This window comes from Eublepharis macularius, chromosome 2, assembly GCF_028583425.1.
Source record: "Eublepharis macularius isolate TG4126 chromosome 2, MPM_Emac_v1.0, whole genome shotgun sequence".
In the NCBI taxonomy this organism is placed as follows: Eukaryota; Metazoa; Chordata; class Lepidosauria; order Squamata; family Eublepharidae; genus Eublepharis; species Eublepharis macularius.
The window spans coordinates 73197268-73218024 of NC_072791.1; the positions used below are offsets into that span (position 1 = coordinate 73197268).

Genomic DNA, 20757 nt, shown 5'->3' on the forward strand with positions numbered 1-20757 from the left:
AGTGTCTTTCATGTTCTTTTATTCTTGTCTGGATGCTACGCTGTGTGGTCCCGATGTAAACTTGTCCACAGCTGCAGGGTATATGATACACTCCTGCAGAGGTGAGGGGGTCTCTACTGTCTTTTGCTGATCGTAGCATTTGTTGTATTTTTCTGGTGGGTCTGAATACTGCTTGAAGGTTGTGCTTTTTCATAAGCTTTCCCATCTGATCAGTGATTCCTTTGATATATGGCAAAAACACTTTTCCTGTGGGAGACTGTTTTTCCTTGGTTGTTTGATTTATCCTTATCGGGATATTGTTGCATGTATCATATAGTAGACACTCTGACATTCAGGCAAACTGTGACCTACTCCAACATAAATTTAAGTAAGCATTCCTTTCTATCCTTTTGAAACCCAGTTCCATAAATGTAACCTACTAGCAGACTTAAGGTATTTTGAAACTAAAAGTAGTGTTTAAATTCGCTGCCTTTTGGGTTAACATAGCTGACTGCCCATTGTACAACCACAGCCAAACATTATTAAGTATTCCATAACATCAAGAATGTCACTGCCCAGGCTGCAGCTTATCTATTTTATTTCATTGTGTTGTATTTTGTTAAAATGAACTGCTTACCCTCTAGCCTTTCAAAAGACAAAGACACCAGCAACGTTTTTTCTTAACCTGTCATCTACTATAACTGCAGGAATCTCCAAACAGGAGAGTCTAGACTGCTATCCACTTTGGGTGGGGAGGAAATTGGGGGATCTCTCCTTCATGCAACTCACTTCTTTTAAAAATAGGCTTTAATAAAATGCTGTTACCATGGGATTTTTCATTTCCAGGGTGTTTTTTTTTAATGTTGGAAATGTAGGATGACTCGGGCATTCTAGGATAAAAGCCAATGAAAAGAACAGTTCAGTGAATCATTTACATTGATAGAAATCTTGCCTTAACATTCTTAAAATTTACAATTATCCACTGTAATATTTCAAAAGTTAATTTAATTGTTTCATAACAACAGTGAAAACATTTTTATAATTAGCCTAGGTTTCAAATCAATTAATCTTTCCATAGTTCTCAACTAGTTGTATCATAATATTGGATCACTCAACTGATCACATCATTCTGACCAGTCAAATGATTACTCAAGGGGGGATCAATCTATTTATTAGGGCATTTAGATAGCATTACTTGAGTGAAGTTGACATTTTCAAGGTTCCTCCCTCATTTAATGCCTGAATCTATTTAGGATTTAAAAAACAGCATTCCCAGCCCATGTCATGAGAACCATCTTTCATTCCCTTACCTTTGCATCTGCCTCGATGAACCACACTCAGGCTCGAGTCCCTGCATTTTGCTCTCTGGTAGTCGCACATTGACTCATATGCCCTACCATCGGAGGCACAGAGGGGCTTGGTCTGGGATCTGGAGCAGTGGAGGTTACACTGTGGGTCTCTGTCACGGTCGCTTATTAAAAACTAAAGAAGGTGAAAACAGAAAGGAAGAAAAAAATGTTCCATATTTCAAATTGTAATTTTTTTAAAAAGGAGTTCTTAAGCATTTTGTTTTTTGTATTTCTCTACCACTATGGTTGTATTGTGTTTGCATATTCCAACTTTCTTTACATCCTGGAACTCAACACTTCTCATGTCCTCACATGTAACCACTTGCTAGTTCAGGGAGTACCAACTAATGCTCTCTGACTAGCCACAAAGAGCCAGTTTCAAGACAATGTTATCCATTTATTTGGATGGTATTAATTACTCTTGCCAGAGCAGAAATAATATCTTTGCAAAGTCTTACCAGCTTCTAAGATTTTTTAATTTGAATTCCAGAAACTAAGTTTGAGATCAAGCTTGCCTGTTGTATATCAACCGTTTCGTGACCCAATCAAGTTTTACTAGACTTAATTACATGAATTTTCATACATTCAGAGATGATTCACCATCAAAATTTGCAGTTTGGAACTGAAGAATTCACTTCGGTTTCATATATTTCATACGTAGGTATGTCCAAGTTTACATCTTCCCATATTTTGCCTAATGGCAAATGGAAATTTTCATATAGAGGAATGGCACTCACTGACATGAAATGTGAACACGCAAGAGGCAGCAGACATACCGGAAGTGTACGATGTCGCTTATGCACACTCCACCCTCATGATAAACAGGGAACAAACTGAGATAACAAGGCTTGGAAATGGAGTACCTATCACATGTTCATCAACAGCAAGTGAACAAGTTATTGTTGAAATAATCACCTTGGTTACTTTTTGAGTACAAAGCTGTTAAAATCCAACTGTCTCAAATTCTAGGCTTATTAGCCTGGTCTTTAACATTCTGAAACATGTATCTTGGCATATTAAATTAAATACCCCTTTTTCCACTTAAAAAAAAAAGATATGTTAAAGTGTACTCCACTAAAAAACAATTTCATATGCTGACAAACAGCTTTGAAAAAGATTCAAGAAGAGGAGGGAGAAAACATGCAAGGCCCACACTTCTTTATCATTGTTCCCCCATTCCACTTGATCTGACATGCAGTACCTTGCTTGCCTAAGTAAATACACACAACAGATTTGCCAGGTTTAATGTGTGTTTGCAGGCCCAACTCCAAGGGGGTGAGGGGTGATGGCAAGGTAACAAAAGACGCAAGACAACTTGCTGGAGTTTTAAAAAGGCCACAACTTTATTGTTTTAAGGCTTACGAGCCTTGGCACCACATAGGGCACAGATCATGCTGAAATAAATGATCTTAGCCTTTGAAGGTGGTGCTGGACTTCTGTTTAGTTCTGCTACAACAAGCAGTTGATTTAAAGCAAACGAGGAAACTCATAAAAATGTAAAACGTAACAATGAAACAGTCTGAAATACCTAGTACCTGATTGGTGCCAGAAAAAGATCTAGCCAGGGTTCAAAAGCTTACATGAATTGCAGAATTAGCTTCAGCACACACACACACCCCACACACACATCATCCTCTAAACAGGCAAGAAGCAGGAAATATGCCAGCACCTTCTATGACACACATCCTACCTTCCACCATTCCTAAGGTTGCAAGGTATGGCTTGGGAAATTCCTGGAGATCTTGGAGGCGGAGCCTGGGGAAGGTGCGGTGTGTGGAAGGGATAGACCTTGGCAGGGTATAATAGGTCTTACCATTTACCCATTGAGGATCACGACATCTTGCAGCATGTAGCTGTTTGGGCTCTCTCTGTAACACAGCATTTATTATAAGATAATTATGAGCCTAGTCAAGAGTTTTATATTAGTCCATATATATTTTAAAAAATCACACATCTGTGTACAATTCCTGGAAGAGGTAAAGTCTTCCAAGAGTATTCCAGTCCAAGAAAGTTAAATCCCATGTTTTTGAACATGGACTTACACAGGTGCACGTTCATAAGCATCTCCAGGAATAATTCCAGCCTCTGACTTGGGAAGAGTAAAGAGGAGAGATAAAAGAGATTGAAATAAACCTAAATTTGCCAACCCAGGAGCATTTGATTTGTCTGTCCACACCTCAGCACCACTGCTGACAAAGCACAACAAACACTGATTTAAAAACTTTTAATGTCTGTGAGAAAAAGCAGATTCCTTGGCACTGCTCAACATCTGTCAGGGCTTGACAGGGGAAGGGTCTGTCAGTTCTCAAAAGGAAAATGGTGTTTGATGGTCATTCGCTGTAGTCTACCACTTGCACTCATCATTACAGCTAAATGATTTGCGCAAGCCTTTCCTAACCTGTAATCAATGCCCAAAAAGCTTCCCTGCAGAAAAATCTTTAAACTTGAACTAAATGTCATTTTAGCAAGAAAACTATATTACAACTATAATACAAGAACCACTGTTGGAATATGACTGGGGACATCAAAATCCCAATCATTCCTGAAAGCTCACTAAATGACCTTGGGACAGTCATGCTGTCTTGACCTAACCTCCCCCATAGAAGTGTTGCAAGGATAAAATGGAAGAGGGGACACCATGTACATCCCCAAGCATCTAAGAAGAAGGATAAAAATTTTGTCTGCTCCATTTTTGGTGAAACATACCATGACAGTCAAATGATACAAAGGGTGTGTGTGGCTTTTATATGCAAATCACACTGCAACTCTTTCTCTTGGTGCTAAAAGTACACTGTGCTTGCTAGTTTTGTTTTCTTTTCAGTTTGCAAGTGGAGAAAGAGTGCATCTCTAAATGACTAGACACATTGCAGCAGAGTTCTGTTCGCATGTTTAAAGCATGCTTATCAGAACTCTTTTATTGCCATACTCATCTTCCTGAGTTATAACTTAATCCTTCATGAGCAGCCATTCCCAAGAAGTGACATCACACCTTTGCCCAAAGCCCTGCATGACCCTGCCCCTGATGCTTAACTTTATAAAAATACCATTATTGATAGAGGTTTTTTTATACATGACAATGCAATAACTGAGAACTTTGGCAATGCAGAATAGAATATTCAGTAAGCATTTACACACAACTTGTTGCATTTGACAACAGCACTAAGAGAAAGGAGATATATGAAATTTTAGACTCAATAAACATCAAGAATTCGAAGAAAGTGGGCTTGGATGCTAAAAAGATTTAACATGGAATAATGTGATAACTTTCAATGACGTTTCAAGGAGTTATAATAATAAAAAAAGTTTTTCAATGTCTCTAGGTCAAGATGGGGGTTTTTTGTTTTGTTTTGATTTTTAAATTGTAAGAGGGAACAATTTTAAGAGATTGAGAAAGGCAAACTAAAATGGACTAAAGCATTAAGATATGCAGTCAATGATCATGTGTGGCAATTTGTAATTTTACATGGTATATCTTTTTCAATCAGTATGTTCTTCAAAGACATCAATTAAATTGTTATATTTATTGTTTTATAATATATGTGTGTATGTATATATTATGTATATAATATATTGAATGTATATATAATATTGTATGGATAATATATTGTATTTATAATAAATACAACAAATGTATTGCCTTGGCATTCGGCAAGGTTTCATCAGAATCAAGATCGTGACTCTTTGCTTTGTAAGGCAGAAGTAACCAAGAATTTTGGGAGACTGTTGCTTTGGCATTATCGATAAAAGCTGTTAGGACAATTCCTTGGTATCCTGAGAGTTTTTTTCTTAACTATGTACTTTCATTACCTTGGGCAAACAAATGGTCACTTTATAGGATAAAAGCATTTCAACTTGCTTTTGCAAGTGTCTGTAAACCAACACTTCTTTCCAAAGGCGCTGGGATATTTATAAATTGGGACAAATTTGGAATGATCTGGTGACTCATGAGTCTGTTGTAAAATTATATTAAACTATCTTTATTGTGGCCGAATCCACACTTCCTTTTTGTTTCCGCACCTTTTTTGCAACCGTGGCACTGTTCAAGCAGATACTCACACATTTTCCCATTCCGCGTGTTCCCCGCCATCACTGCGCCACAATTGCGCCTCCTTTCAGTACCACGTGATAATGGCAGAAATCTGTTTTTGCCCGGCCCTTTTTTTAAAAAAATGGGCTTTCATAGTGCATTTGCACAATAAAGAAAGGTCGGTATACTGGAAAACCTACTTTGTGAGCAACAGGGTTTCCGGAGAATGTTTTAATGTGACAAATTATTTTAAAATTTGCCCGCCATAACAAGCAGCCAATTGTTAGAAAGTGGTCTGTGACGAGCAAAAAATGGACCAATCAAAGTTGAGGGGGAGGGGACCTTGCCATTTCTTAAAAGTTGGAATATTGGTATAGCGCAAAATTAATTTTATTTTATTTTTTAAAAAAGGGGGGGACGTGACGTGCACCGTCAGCGCTGATGATGGAGGAGGGAACTGCCCACTATAACGCTTTACTCAGTGGCGTGTGGAGAACTGATTGCGCCATGAAGACACACTGGGAGGGTGAATGTGATGATGCACAGCATGGTAGCGGAATGAACCCAACTGCCATGACTGCGCAAGATAAGCAGATGGTGAGTGCGTGTGGATTTGGCCTGTATGTGTTTCATGTTTCAGAGTATGTTTTTCTTTTCTGCTGCATATAGGTAAAGGTAGTCCCCTGTGCAAGCACTGAGCCATTACTGACCCATGGGGAGACATTGCATCACGACATTTTCTTGGCAGACTTTTGTTATGGGGTGGTTTGTCATTGCCTTCCCCAGTCATCTACACTTTACCCCCAGGAAACTGGGTACTCATTTTACCAACCTCGGAAGGATGGAAGGCCGAGTCAACCTTGAGCCGGCTACTTGAACCCAGCTTCCACCAGGATCAAACTCAGGTCGTGAGCAGAGCTTGGGCTGCAGTACTGCCACTTACCACTCTGCGCCACGAGGCTCTTACGCGATGTCCCCCCATGGGTCAGTAATGACTCAGTGCTTGCATAGGGGACTACCTATACCTCTGTTGTATATAGAGTAAAATCAAAATAAAATATAAAAAGGAAAACACAAAAGAAAATCATGCCCTTGGACACTATCGGCTTACTCCTTCAACAGGACGCAGAAATAAATAGATCTAATTAGGTTCTATCTGCAGAGACTGCTTCCGTATATTGCTTCTTAGTCACACTGGAGCCCAATGGATCATCAGGGGGCTTTCATATGAATTTTGAAGCCTGAATTTCAAGTGAATGTGAGCCTGTTAACATTATTATAAGATACACTTATTAGCCCTTGTACCGTAACTAATTTTCATCAAAAGTTAAGCCACAAAAGTTGCAGCTTCTTCTGGATCCCTGAAAACTTTGGGGGACAAATTCAGAAATCATATATGTGTCAGACTATTGCAAAAAATATCAGCAGAGAGTCCTAACGTTCATGACATGAAGTAGGTTCTTAGCTGGAAAAGCTCATGAAATGAAAACACAGAGAGAGAGAGGGCAGACACACCTGTAAGGACAGACTTACACAGGGTTTTTTTTCTGGGAAAATAGGTGGTGGAACTCAGTGGGTTGCCCTCAGGGCACGGCGCGGAGGGCAATCTAAACTCTCCTCTGTCTGGAGATCAGGGGCAGGGCCACCAGCCATGTGACCATTTTCAAGAGGTTCTGGAACTCCATTCCACCACGTTCCAGCTGAAAAAAAGCCCTGGACTTACATCACTGGAGGCTCCCATAATATATTAACTAGCTACCTCACCTCCAGGACTACAGCAACAGATTAAATTTGTGAAGGCAAATTGTGCAATAAGTCAGAACTGAAAAATGCAAACATCATTGGGAATTTTATTCTGCATCTTCTTCCCATGCTATGCAAGTATGACTACATACTTTAAAAAAAAAAACTTTAAATTCATTGTAGTTAGACACAAAGGCTACTGACTAAAGATTAAGACAGAGTGAAATTGCTCAGTTTTGACGTTTCTTTCTCTCCACAGGATGTGGCATTCCTTTCCTTCTGTCATGCACCATGGAGAGTGCCAGTATACAGCAAGTGCCCTGGGGCGTTTCCTAGCCCAAAGTCCCGATGGAAGATGTCTTGCATTTCACAACTATCTTTTTTATCTGCAACTGAATATATTGATGCAGTCTTGGGACTTCATATCCCAAGAGAGGTAACTGGCTAAGTTTAGGAGCAGCAGATTTCACCTGAATTTAAGGTTCCAAAGGATTGTATGACAACGATGCAGAAGATCTAATCATGCCACAACTTGAGGCAGGAAGCCATACATCCTCAGCCAGTTAAGGAAATATTTTGAAATCCACCATAGTTTGTTCACTGAGCTGCACCCACGCTAATCACAGTCTATTCAAAATCACAAAGGTAACAGCACAGCACATGTTTTAAATTTTGCATGAGAGACCACCAACGAAATATTTATTGTTCTGTGGAGACGACAAAAATTCAGTTTGACTCCTTGTGGGCACCAAAGTCCTTGAGTACTTTCTGACAACAGGGAGAGGAAAGAACAAAAATGTATCTCTTGCATTACCCTTGGGGCTCAAGATACTTAGCAATATTATACAATATGAAATAACATGGGTTCCTGTACTGGAAACTCATAGTTAAGAATAGGATAGAGAGGACAATGAGACAAAGTTACTATAATGAACCTACTTCTGAGGTTTACCCTGTCCTACAATCACAAACATAATTCGGACTTCTCCCACTACTTCTACCCCAATTTTATCCTCTTACCTTTCACAAGTCAGTCCTAGCCTTACTGGTCCTCCAAGGCAAAATGTAATTCTTGATACCTTTATGAACCCACTGGGAAGCTCTACAGTCCCCAGGTGCCTGCCAGTTTTAGGCAATTTCCCAGGGATTCCTGCAACCAGCGGCTGGCAACCAACAAGAATTGGGGACATAGGAGGAGGCACCATCAGTAGTTTCCCATTGGTAGCTGGCAATCTCCCGGAGAGAGGTGGTAAACCGCCCAGCAATCACCTACCACTGGCAGGCAACTTGGGCAAACACACAGTAGACACTCTCCCAGCAGGGTGCAACAACATCACTTCCTGAAGCGATGGCATTGTGCCAGCAGCGGCCATGCTCCCACACTTTGCGCAAGGCCAATTCATCCCTTTGGGGGCCAAACTGGTCCCTGCGAAGAGTGGAAGCATGCCCGCCACCTGCACAAGGACAAAGCATGGAGCATGCCCAATGTCAGCACAATATCATCACTTCCAGAAGCGAGGACATCATGCTGACACTGGAAGCGCGTGCATGAGAACCAGCCCCACCTCCTGCTGGGAAATTATAGGGACCTTGCAACCCTAACCATCAGGGAAACCTGTAAATGTCACTTCACTCTAAGTATCACCAGAAACTCTTCACCGAAACCACAGATTTCAGTAAAAGGTTCATAGAGTGGAGTAACATCACTTCCAGGTTTCCCCCAACCTGATGTAATGGTGTTGCACCAATGGCAATTTTTTAATATACTTTTCTCTCACCAGCCAATGAAGTAGAATTAAATCCTAGAAGTACCTGATATGGGACATAGATTGTTATTCCTATAGAGCCAGCTAGAAGAGAATGCCAAGTTCCTCAGATGTAGATTTGGATTCACTTTAGAACAGAAAAATGAACTACAGAATGAGAGAAAACATTATCCAGCTGACACTCATAATTTGGAAGGCCTGGAAAATCAAACAGTAAAATTAGCAATGGGGAAAGTACAATGTAATGTATGATTATAAGCAGGGCTCATTTCAAGGGGGAATGCACAGGAATGCAGTTCCGGCAGTTGCCCAAAGAGGTCACATGTCAGGTGGCCCTGCCCACCTGACTCTCAGCCATTTTGGGCCCATTTCAGCCCGGATTGGGGCCGAAACGGCACAGATCAGGCCGCTGACAGGTGGTGGATCACTCTCCCGCTCATCAGCAGCCCAATCCTGACCATTTGGGGCCCCTTTTCAGCCATTTTCAGCCCCTTTGCCATTTTGGGCAATCCTGAATGGCCAGGGTCGAATCCACATTATTCATTCTAAGTCGCATGTTCCCCGCGTTCCCCACGCAATCCCGAGAGCCGGTCACATTACCTCATTAAACAGACGCATTTCATTCACATTTCTCCCGAATATGTGGTCACAGGTTTTCCACGGGAGTTTCACGGTGGCCGTGAATGGGCCAATGCGCAATTTACGCGGTTTTTTTAAAAACCACCCCCCTTCCTGTCTCTCCGGCCGTTCCGAGAGTTCCTATTGGCTGATTCAACTTGCAAGTGCTCCGTAGTCTGCAAAAGACTGTTTTTGATTTCATAGCATTGGATTTATTGATTATGCTGTTTCTGAATCAAATCTGGTAGTTTGAAAAATCATTTTGGGGTGAATCCATCCTCAGAACGGACTTGCGAAACTTCCTTTTTAACTGTTTTTTATTTTTTTTATTTTATATTACTGTAATATCGAAATTACAAAATACCGAAATAATGACACTCCAAGGAAGTGAAACATCAGTAAAATTCAGGCACTGAACTGTCCTGCATAGGAAATGCCCATGAAAGCTTCCCACATGCTTCGAAATTTCCAAAAAAGAAACGGGAGAGAGCCATCAGTGCTGTCAGTGGGAGAAAGAGAGGCATCATTATCTTCAATGATGTTTCTTTATAAGGCAAGATCGAAATAACGGAAAAGTGCGCTCAAAAAAATTTTTTTAAATGGGCGGGAAAAAAAGGTCCCGCCCAAAAAAGCTGTTTTCGAGCGGCCGTGTGACCGGAGGGACGCGCGAGAAAGACGGATTGGAAGCAGGAATGTGAACGAAAAGGAAAAAATTGCGGATTGGAGGCAAACGGAAGATATCCGATAAACATGCGGGTAATGGGTGAATGTGGATTCGACCCAGGATTGGGTCCAAAACAGCCAGAATAGGTGATGTCAGGGGGTGTGGCATATGCAAATCAGTTATACTAATGACACACTTCCAGTGATGGCAAGGAGCATGGCATATGCTAATGAGTTATGCTAATGAGTTCCTCCAGCTCTTTTTCTACAAAATGAAATGAAATGATTATAAGCTAGCAGCAATTGTACAAAGGCTAATACTTGTTTTAAGTGGAATTACAACTGAAAACATTGGGCTCTAAAGAACTTTAGACCAAAAACTGGAGGAGTGGTGGTCATTTTTCAATAAGAGCCTTTTAAACTTCAATTTTCCAAATAGCTTTGTTTTAAAAACTTTGAAATTTGAAGGACATATTAGGAAGTTAAAAACAACATGTACCAATGTTTTCAAGACACAGGTCTACAGAAACCCTTGTAGTATGCACACGAAGAAACACATACTAAGAGATAACTTCTTGAGTCCTATCTCTGAAATAAGCTACAAGTTTATTCCCCCTCCTGCTCTCACATAATGGCACTGTTTCTATTCCACCATTTTAGAACTCCATCCATTCACACGTTTGTTTACTGTACACTAGCGGCCAAAATTGTGGAAACCGATGGTTGTTGTGGGTTTTCCGGGCTGTATTGCCGTGGTCTTGGCATTGTAGTTCCTGACGTTTCGCCAGCAGCTGTGGCTGGCATCTTCAGAGGTGTAGCACCAAAAGACGCCAAAAAATACTCTGTCTTTTGGTGCTACACCTCTGAAGATGCCAGCCACAGCTGCTGGCGAAACGTCGGGAACTACAATGCCAAGACCACGGCAATACAGCCCGGAAAACCCACAACAACCATCGTTCTCCGGCCGTGAAAGCCTTCGACAATACATTGTGGAAACCTTTTAGAAAAAGTGCATTTTTGAGGTTTGATGGCTCATAACACCACCTTTTTTTGGAGTAATACCATAAGATTATATATCAATGGAAAGATAATTTAATCAAGAATGTAATACAACAACATTTGTTCAATTCTCTGTATTCTATCAAATGTTATAGCCAAATAACCCGGAAAAGGAAGCACAACTTGCTTAGGTTGATATGAAGTAGCTTTCCTTTATCTGAATGTAGCCAATGAGCATGACTCTTTAGAGAACCAATCAGGTGTCATCTTGTTTTGGCAATAAGCCAATCAGGTCACAGTAGGATTCAGCTATCGATGTCATGTATTGGAGCTGAGAGGAGGTAATTTGTCAGTGTGTTATGTGATTGCTATAAAGTTGGTTGGTTTGTTGCTATCAAGTTGGTCTCATGAGAATGAGAGAGGGTATTCACACTGCTTAAGATCTGATAGAAAGATATGTTATTAGGGAGGACAAAATTATTTCTAAGAAAACCAGTCAAGAGACAAGGTTGCTGAAGAGCAAGGGCCTGAACAGAAACTCAAGAAAACTATGAGTAGGAGAGCCCTGACATTGAAGAGAGGAGTAGTCAAGAAAAGAGGACATGACAAATTGTTGTGTAAGGACTAAGGACTCACTGGTTTATGAACTATCAATGATATGTAAGTAGGGTTGCCAGCTGGTGGGTAACCCCTGGTGGGAGATTGGAGGTAGGCAAGAATATGGGAGAGGTGCCATTTCGTCAACAGCATGACATCATTTTCAGGGCAAACTCAGAAGTGACATTGCATTGCTGTAGGTTTCAACATAAACACTATGGTTTTAACACAGAGTTTCTGCTAAATCTTAGAGCAGCATAATGTCACTTCCAGTTGTGTCCAGGAAGTGACATCATGCCATCACTGTAAAGCAATTTTTGCTTTATTTTTCCCCTGCCAGCCTACTAGGGGCAGTGGGGGGGGGGTGCTGCTGCTCTCAGGAGATCCTTTAGTGGGAGATCTGGTAACCCTATATAAAAGTGAGCAGACAGGGAACCCAGGACAGTATCACTAAATCTGAGCCTTGAAAGTAGGATTGCCAGGGTGAACCTGTAAACCAGCAGGAAGGTTGGGAGTGGGAAAATGGGGGGGAGGCACTTAGCCTACATCACTATGTCTCTTCTAGGAAAACCCAGAAGTGACATAGGGTCTATGGCTCTATGGTAAAACCATAGAGTTTCTGGTAATTCCTAGAGCTACCCTGCATCACATCTGGGATCTCCCCTGAAATGATGTAGTGATACAGCCAACATCATGGGGGGGTCTTTCCCTCCATCTGATCCTCGGAGCAGTGGCAGACAAAGCAGGCTGCCAACAGAAGCACTCCCATCATAGCAGGAGGCCTGGCAGGCCTACCTGAAAGGAAGAGGCTTCTATTTTCACTAAAACATTTTGACCTGGCAATGCTAATAGTTCAGTAAGGATCAAGGAAAGGGGTGAATTTCACACTTATTCATGGATTTGTTCTCATTATTCCTATCTTGCTATGTCATCCAATTCTTAGTTCTCAAAGCTGTTTACTATTAAAATACTGAGAACACCAGTTGAGTAGATGTGTATTGGGGAGTGCTTTCCGCTACCTGAGTGCCATAACCACAATGACCCTGTCCCTCTTAGCTATCCAGCCCACTTAAGAAAATGGAGGAATACAGGGGGATTCCGCATGATCAATTTTGATCGGACTTTCTGAGCAGTCATGCCTTGGTGGAGTCCTACGAATCCACTTCTCCCCAATTCCACATTAGGCTTTTGTTTCGCACATTTCATCGGCTCAAAGTCCATCATGCGGAATTTTTAACAGGATAAAAATTGATTCCTCATCGCTTTTTCCGGGGGAAGTGTCGAATGATGCACATCTTCATATTCCCCCCCCCCCAAAAAAACGTTGCTACACATAAATGTTGCATCAAACCAACACATTAGAAAAAAATTTCTCACAAAAAAACGTTGCTACACATAAACGTTGCATCAAATAAACATATTGGATAGGCCAGAGCACTTCCCGCCAATATTGTGGAAGAGTATTGGCTATTGATATTTGGAGGGAAAATTGTTACCAATGACCCCGCGTCTATCTTTCCCGTTTTCTTCGTGAGCAGTGTGGTGTAGTGATAGGTGTTGTGTTGAGGACGGTCTCTTTCTCCCTCCATGAAATGCCTAGACCACTAGTTGAACGCTGAAGTCCCTCCATCACACTTTCACTCTACCTCAGAAGCTGTCAGCTGTCAGCGAGCAACAAGTAACAAATTTGGCGTGTTGTAAAATGGACCCGTTATTGGTCAGCTGTTGTCATGTGACACAGGATATGTTTCTGCATAGATTTGTAGAAACGTTTCAAAGTTTTTTTACATTTTTTTTTAAAAAAAGAGGGGAAGGGAAAGGGTAGTGGGTGTAGCTTAGAAAACATGATTGGCCAATCAAATTAAGTTGATTCGAAGGGCGAGAGAAAAGGGCAAGGTGGAGAGAACATCGGATAAAGAATTCCGCATGATTAAAATCCCTAATCTGCTGCGCATGAACAAATAAGTCGGGGGAAAGCAGGATGGGAAAAAAACGGACAAAACGTGCAGTGACTTCGAATCTGCTGCTAGGATTGCCTTCCCACGTGTGGAAACACAAGAAAAAATCGAGCTCATTTAGAAGCTGAAGCAGGGAAAACCATTCGTGCGGAATCACCCACAGACAGGATCTCTACTATCAGGTAACCTCATATGGAAGCAATGGCCCGGTACATACTCTGGGCCCATGGTGTTCAGGCTTTTAAAAGGTAATAATCAGATCTCTAAACTGGGCTCAGAAGCAGATTAGCAGGTAGCATTGCAAAATATGTTCCTTGCAACTAGCACCAGTCGGTAACCCTACTACGATATCTGTGCAGTAACTGAAACTCCCAAACTATCTTTGAGCCACTTTGAACTAGCTGACTCATGGGCAAATTGGAATCCTAAATGTATCACCAAAAGGCTTAGAGACTGATTTCCCTGTGGGCTTAATTAGGCAGCCCCTCCCTAAATTTTTTGCCACTCCAATAAAGGTTAATAGAGCTTTTTACACTTGGTGGCGAGAAGAAAGGTATCTGAAAGGTACCTCCTCGTGAAGATCCATTTGATCCTCAATGGGTGCTTTTCATTATTGACTGTCAAATGCATAATGCTTTGCTTGAAGCCAGACATTGAGACAATCCAGTACAGTTTCTAAACTCATCTGTTGCTTGTTATACCCAAAAGCCTCTCATCAGCTGTCCTTCAATTTTTTCTTGTTTAGGTCTTTGGTTCATGAGCAGGAAGAACACATGCATGTGTTTACAGTACATGTCAAGGCAAAACATTCCCATTACAGAGATCAAGAAACTTGTTAGGAAGATTAAGCTTGGAGGAAAGTTTTCTTTCACACACTTCAATTCTGTGGGCATCTAACAATGCTGTTCTCTGTAGGGCACGGAGAGGAAAGGAAGTATACAGAGCCTTTTTTTGCTTTTTCTCAAGTATAAACAATCAGAACAAGTTTGTAAGTTGTTTCGTTATGCAAGTATTCCAGTATTCACACACCAGTGTACATGGGTAGGCTCACTTTGAAATAGCTCGTGTGTGTTCTGTCAGGCCACATATGCTTTGCTTTTTTAATGTTCTATGTAAAGTGCTGCTTACACAACAGCTTAAAGTTAATTTCATGGAACATATAGTACTCTAGCAGGATTCCTGAACTCTTTGATACATACTATTTCAACAGTAAATACAATTCTAGACACAGTCTGCTCATGGCATTGCAGAAAACTTGGGGAGATAGGGGGCAGTGAGCCCCTTATAAAGCAAGCACCACTATATATTAAGTGATCTGTATGAGCACATTCTTGCAAAAGGAACACACTTGTGTTTTGTATTGCACAATTCACAGATGATATTTTAGTAGAATATGAAGGGCACTGTGGTGTCTTCCAGACAGCAGCATTGACTGGTCTTTTCCTTACCTCCAATCACAGTACATTCATCAGGATAATCGTTCTACACTGCTGGATTTTATGTGGACCTTCCACTTGTGTGTGTCCTACATTCCTTTACAAATTGTTTACAGACAAATTGCAGTATTTTCTTTTTGTACTTGTGCTGTTACAATGGAGCAATCTGTTGAACACAATGCATTCACTCATGTGCTGTATCTCTGTGTCACTTAATCAGTTACCGCCTGCAAAGCCTACCAGCAAATCGTACCTTGCATATATGTCCGGCCTTTGAGTGGTTAGTTACTTCCCTTGTTGTTGTGGGTTTTACGGGCTGTATTGTACTTCCCTTGTGTTTGACTGTGTCAGGTTTTCTCCCGGGCACTGCGATGGCAGACACTGAGGTGCCTGACTTTGACACCGGGATGCCGCTAGGGATTATTCAGGGTCCTGCTTTATGGAAGGAGGGGAGGTATACATCACCCATGCGCCCTCTCAAGCCACCAGCAAGCCCGCTCAACCTAGCCCTGCTCCGGTGTCCATCTTCCTCCTCCAACTCCTTCACCACCTTCCTTCCTCGCTCACTCATTCTCTCTCTTCCTTCAAGCTTCAACAACTCCTACTCCGCTCTCCCACTCCTCCTACACAACCCACCACGAACTCTCTCCTGAGCCAGCTTTTATCAGGTTTTCTCCCCCTTCCCCCGCTCTTCCTCCCAGGCTCTTTCCCTCATCTAATGCTGCCCAGCTGTGTGCGACTTCAGGTGTGTCTTCCCTTCCGTTAGCCTCTTTCTTCTCCCTGACTCTCTCGCAGGGTGGGGCTGAAGCTGAATGTATCCCAGCTGGGGCTTCCCTCAGGCGTGCCTTCCTTCCCCCTCCCCTTCTCTATCACTCTTTCCTGCAGGACCGGGCTGGCAGGCGCCCCCCCCCCCGGTGATGCGGCGCCTCCTCCTCTGTCTTTGCTCCCGAGGAGCACGGCTGTTTTCTCCTAGGGGCGAGGCTGGGGCTTCCAGTGCCTTTACTCCCTTGTTGGCATTCTGGACATGTGCGGGTGCCTCTAGTCCTTTGGGGTGGGGGTGGGCAATGCGCCCCTGGTTGGGCTCGATATGCGTGGGTGCCTCTAGTCCTTTGGGGTGAGGTTGGGCAGCGTGCCCCTGGCTGGGCTCTCTCTCTGGCTCCTTTGTCCCTTCTCTTGCCGCCGTGTTTGGCCGGTTCCGGACTTGACTGCCTGTTAAGGCAGCTGGGTAGTTGTCCTCCATGGGTCTCCTGCCCTCTTCGCCAGGTAAGTCCGGGGGCTGAGCTGTGGACCCCGGACAGACTGGTTGTTTACCTTGGCTGTGCTGTCCTTCCTTCCTTTTCTGAATCACAGACAGTAACTAAAGAATTCAGCACAGCTATGATCATAGCTGATCGCAATACTAAGGGGATGTTGCTGTGGTTCAAAGCACCCTTACGCTATTTTGTTGTCCCGTTCTGTTCATCAGTAAATAATTTTACTATGTTTATACTCCTTATGCCAAGATCAAGTTCATTATTACTGTGTACAAATTTTGTTCACAAAAAATGTGTGACAGTGTGTGTGTGGAGTGGTGGTAATGGTTTATACTGAGGCAAATTCTGTTTCAGAATCACCAAACCACCAATAAATCACCAATGGCAAAAAAGGCTTTTGTAGCTGCATTCTGATTTGTGAATCATTAATCATGAATATTGACTAGATTGGGGCGGGGGTTGTTTTTTAAAAAAGGTGTTAAAAAGAACACCCATCAGATGCGACTCAGCATGCCCAGTAACAAGTGAACACTCAACAGCAGCAGTTGAAGCAGCGAGTGAACTTTTTCCTCTTCTATTGCCCCCAAGTACCGTGGTAACCAAAACTGACAGGTTGCTGTTTTTGGCAGTCAGAGCAACAGAAACATCCACCCTGCAGAAGCTAATTTTGAAAGGAAGCTGTTTTTGTTGCCCTGAATAACAAAAACCGCTACCAGAAGCCAAATCTGGCAGGTACACTCTTTTTAACACTACGCCAGTACTCATATATATGGTTGCACTGATTTCCACCAATTCCTCCCTTAGGACTTGGCAGAATTCTCCTAAAAGTGCCAGTACTCAGTACTAGCAAGTACTACAACCACAAAAAAAACCCACCCTGAATAGACTGGTTACTGTGCTTGGCCACTGCTGGCGACTGTCCCTTTCATTGGCTTCTGTGGAGGGCATGCTGGAGGCAGGACAGGGAGCAGAGGTGATGAAAAGCACCCTCAAGATTCTCCTCATCTCAGATCAATAGCGAGTCAGTGATTTCCTTTTCTCTTTGGGAGACAATTTGAATTGGTCTTTCTAGTTCAGAGTTTTAGAAGAGAGGAATTTTGGAGAAAATTTTGTGACATGGGTGAAGTCAATTTATACCTCACAAATAGCTAGAATTATGGTCAATGGTCAACTAACTAAATCTTGTGAGATTCAAAAAGGAATGTATCAGGGGTGCCCATTATTGCCACTTTTATTCATTCTGGTGTTGGAGATTTTGAACAGAGACATCAGACAAGATGAAAGGATTTCAGGGGTAAAAATCAAGAAAGAAACATACAAACTGAGAGCCTTTGCAGACGACCTAGTCATCATGACTCTGGAAGATCCCTTAAGAGGAATTGAGATGGGGATGAATTGTATGCTATTTCAAAATAACTATGAGAAAGTATGGAAAGAAATTAAAAAGGATATGCTGTGATGGCAGAGATTACAACTGTCTCTGCTGGTGAGGATATCGATTATTAAGATGAATGTTCTTCCTAGAATGTCGTTTTTGTTCCAGACAATACCGATCCTAACATCAGATATACCATTTAAACAGTGGCAAAGAGACATTTCTAAATTTGTTTGGCAAGGTAAAAAAAACAAGAGTCAAACACAAAATATTACAAGATGCAAAAGAAGGGGGTGGCTTAGCACTACCAGATTTAAAGCTGTACTTTGCAGCCTCATGTCTGATATGGATGAAGGAGTAGATTACTCTAAAAAATGATAGACTCTTGACACTAGAAAGACATGATTTGGTTGGCATGTCTACATACAGTATGATAAGGTAAAGGTTAATGTGGATTTCAAAAATCACTATGTAAAACGAGCAAGTCTGAGAATACAGAATAAGTATAAACCAAGATTGTCCCCAAAGACTCCATTGTGGATTTCACAAGAAGCCTTTTCTAGAAAGGAAATTATAACAAAACAAGACCAGCTCCCCACCCCCTACAGAAAAGAATGAAATAACATCTACAACTGCATAATATAGCATAAGAAAACATTAAAATCTTGTTAACTTTTGGCCCGGGTCGAGGGGGCGTGAGCGGAGCGGTGCTGCCCTACAAGGCTCGCTGGAGCCACAGCGCTCCGCTCTCCGCGGACCCGGGGCAGGGGGCGCGAGCCGGGGATGCGGCAAGAATAATGAGCCCGCCTGCCCGTCCTCCCTGGCTCCACATCCTGTCTGCCAGCCATCCCCACACACCCCTTGCCCCCACCTGCCAGCCGTCCCCAGACCCCTCCTGCCTCTCCACCCTCCCCAAACCCCCATTGCCTTCCTACCTGCCATTCCTCCCCAGATCCCTTCTGTCTCTCCACCCTCCCCAAACCCCCATTGCCTCCCTACCTGCCATTCCTCCCCAGATCCCTCCTGCCTCTCCACCCTCCCCAAACCCCACTGCCTCCCTACCTGCTATCCCTCCCCAGACCCCTCCTGCCTCTCAGCCCTTCCAAGACCCCCCTTGCCCCCCACCAGCCAGCCCTTCCTAACCACCACCACCCCACCACCAGCCCTCCCCAGCCCCAGCTTTCTAGAGCCCGTTGTATTTATTTGCACAACGGGCTCTGTTTCTAGTGGATTAATAATATGCCTATTATGTCTTTTACTGTCTTTACTTTGTAGACTGATTGGTAGACTATTCTTGGCCCTTTGTAGTTGTCCTTTTTGTTATGTTTGTTATGTTTTACTTTCTTTCTTTCATTCTATCTTTTAATTTTTCCACAATAAAAAATAAAAAAAATCAATAGCGAGTCTGATTTTTTTTCTCTTTGGGAGACACCACTTACTCCCATAGGCTTGCCTTTCTCTTCAGATTACACATAGAGTGAAAATGGTGCCAAGGCACAACGCTCAGCTGTGTTTTTAGAAGGAGTATTCCAGGTGGCAGCAAGGAGAGGATTGGCTGCTTGTTTCAGACATTCTGACTGGCCACTGCTGGTTCGTTTAGCACATGCATAGTGTATCACTGTTTCAATATATCATTAGCATGTGATTTTTTAAAAAAATACATGCATCATACACCAAAACAAAATGATGAGGTGGACGGAGCAATGAGAAATAGCACAGACAGGCAAAAAAAAATTAAGTCATTTCAGGAAAAAAGATTGAGGGATAACTGGTTTCAAGAAGGGCAAAGGGAAAAAAACCAAGAAAAAACCAGGAGACCAAGGGATAAGTAGCAAAGCTGTGAGCAAACAATTTTCTAAAAATGGTAATGAAGGGATCGTTTTTAGCAATTTTCTCCAGGAGAACAGTTCTGTGTTATCCGGAGATTAGCTATAATTCTAGGAAACCTCCATGGCCTACTTGGAGACTGGAAACACTAATTATAGGTTACATTCTAATGGGGGGGGGGGACAAAAAGTTTAGTTGGCAGATGGTAAAATGGAATAAACATTTTAAATCAAACCCTCACGCAAACTGTAAAGTTGCACTGGGTGGGGTATATAGTCTTCTATATTATCATAACATTCATAAACTGCCCAAGAAGCACAAAAAGCTCAGATGAGCCCACAGAGAAATATCTGATAGATGCATGCACTGTTTTGCTGTATTTCACAGTGACATCACCATTTCAATAGGAAGAAACTATGGCTTTCTCAGCATTTCCCTGGCCCAGCTACTAGCTTATTAGCATCAGAGTAAAACAAGAGAAGTATGCTTGTACTCAACGTAACGAATTCCAAAGAGATGCTATATTAATTTTTGCAGCAAAACCCAAGAAACCTTGTGGTGCCTTAAAGACTGTCAAATTTATTGTTGCATATTTTTCAACCCAAGAAATTTTATGCCATAATAAATTTGCCATATGAATTTATTTAATGTATTTTTGCAGCAGTTGGGAGAACATGATTTGGCTAAGCTGAATTGTTGCAAATCATCAGATACAATTGGTTTATATTACTTCAGTGGGAGACAAAAGATTCTCTCTCTGATACCCACAGGCTTGATACATGCAAACAGATGAGGCTTGAGACCAATGTTCTGAACTACGGTTACCAACTCCAGCTCGGGAATTCCTGAAGATTTGGGGATGGTGTGGAAGCTCAGAAGGGATATTTCTCCTAGACTCTTCTGAGAGAATTCAAGGCCCCAAGTAGGTAAACTTATCTGAACCAGATGTGAAGTTGGGTGTATGTGCATGAGAGAGAGAGAGAGAGAGAGAGAGAGAGAGAGAGAGAGAGAGAGAGAGAGAGAGAGACCAACTGAAGCAAGGGAGATATGACAGTGAAGCACCTGGGGAAGCAGCAAAACTCAAGTTTTGCCAACTATTGGAATCTACTGCTTCCAAAATGCTCTGCCTGTACATTTGTAAATGAAACAAATTCTATAAAAACAGCT

General features: G+C 42.2%; 1 protein-coding gene across 1 annotated transcript in view; it reads right to left on the reverse strand.

The window, feature by feature from the left end:
• Positions 1-20757, reverse strand: part of SMOC1 (SPARC related modular calcium binding 1) — a 153004-nt gene that overhangs the window by 124713 nt on the left and 7534 nt on the right. Inside the window, exon 2 of the mRNA XM_054969947.1 lies at positions 1290-1461. Coding sequence (XP_054825922.1) covers positions 1290-1461 — 172 coding nt within the window. The remainder of the gene's footprint in view (positions 1-1289; positions 1462-20757) is intronic.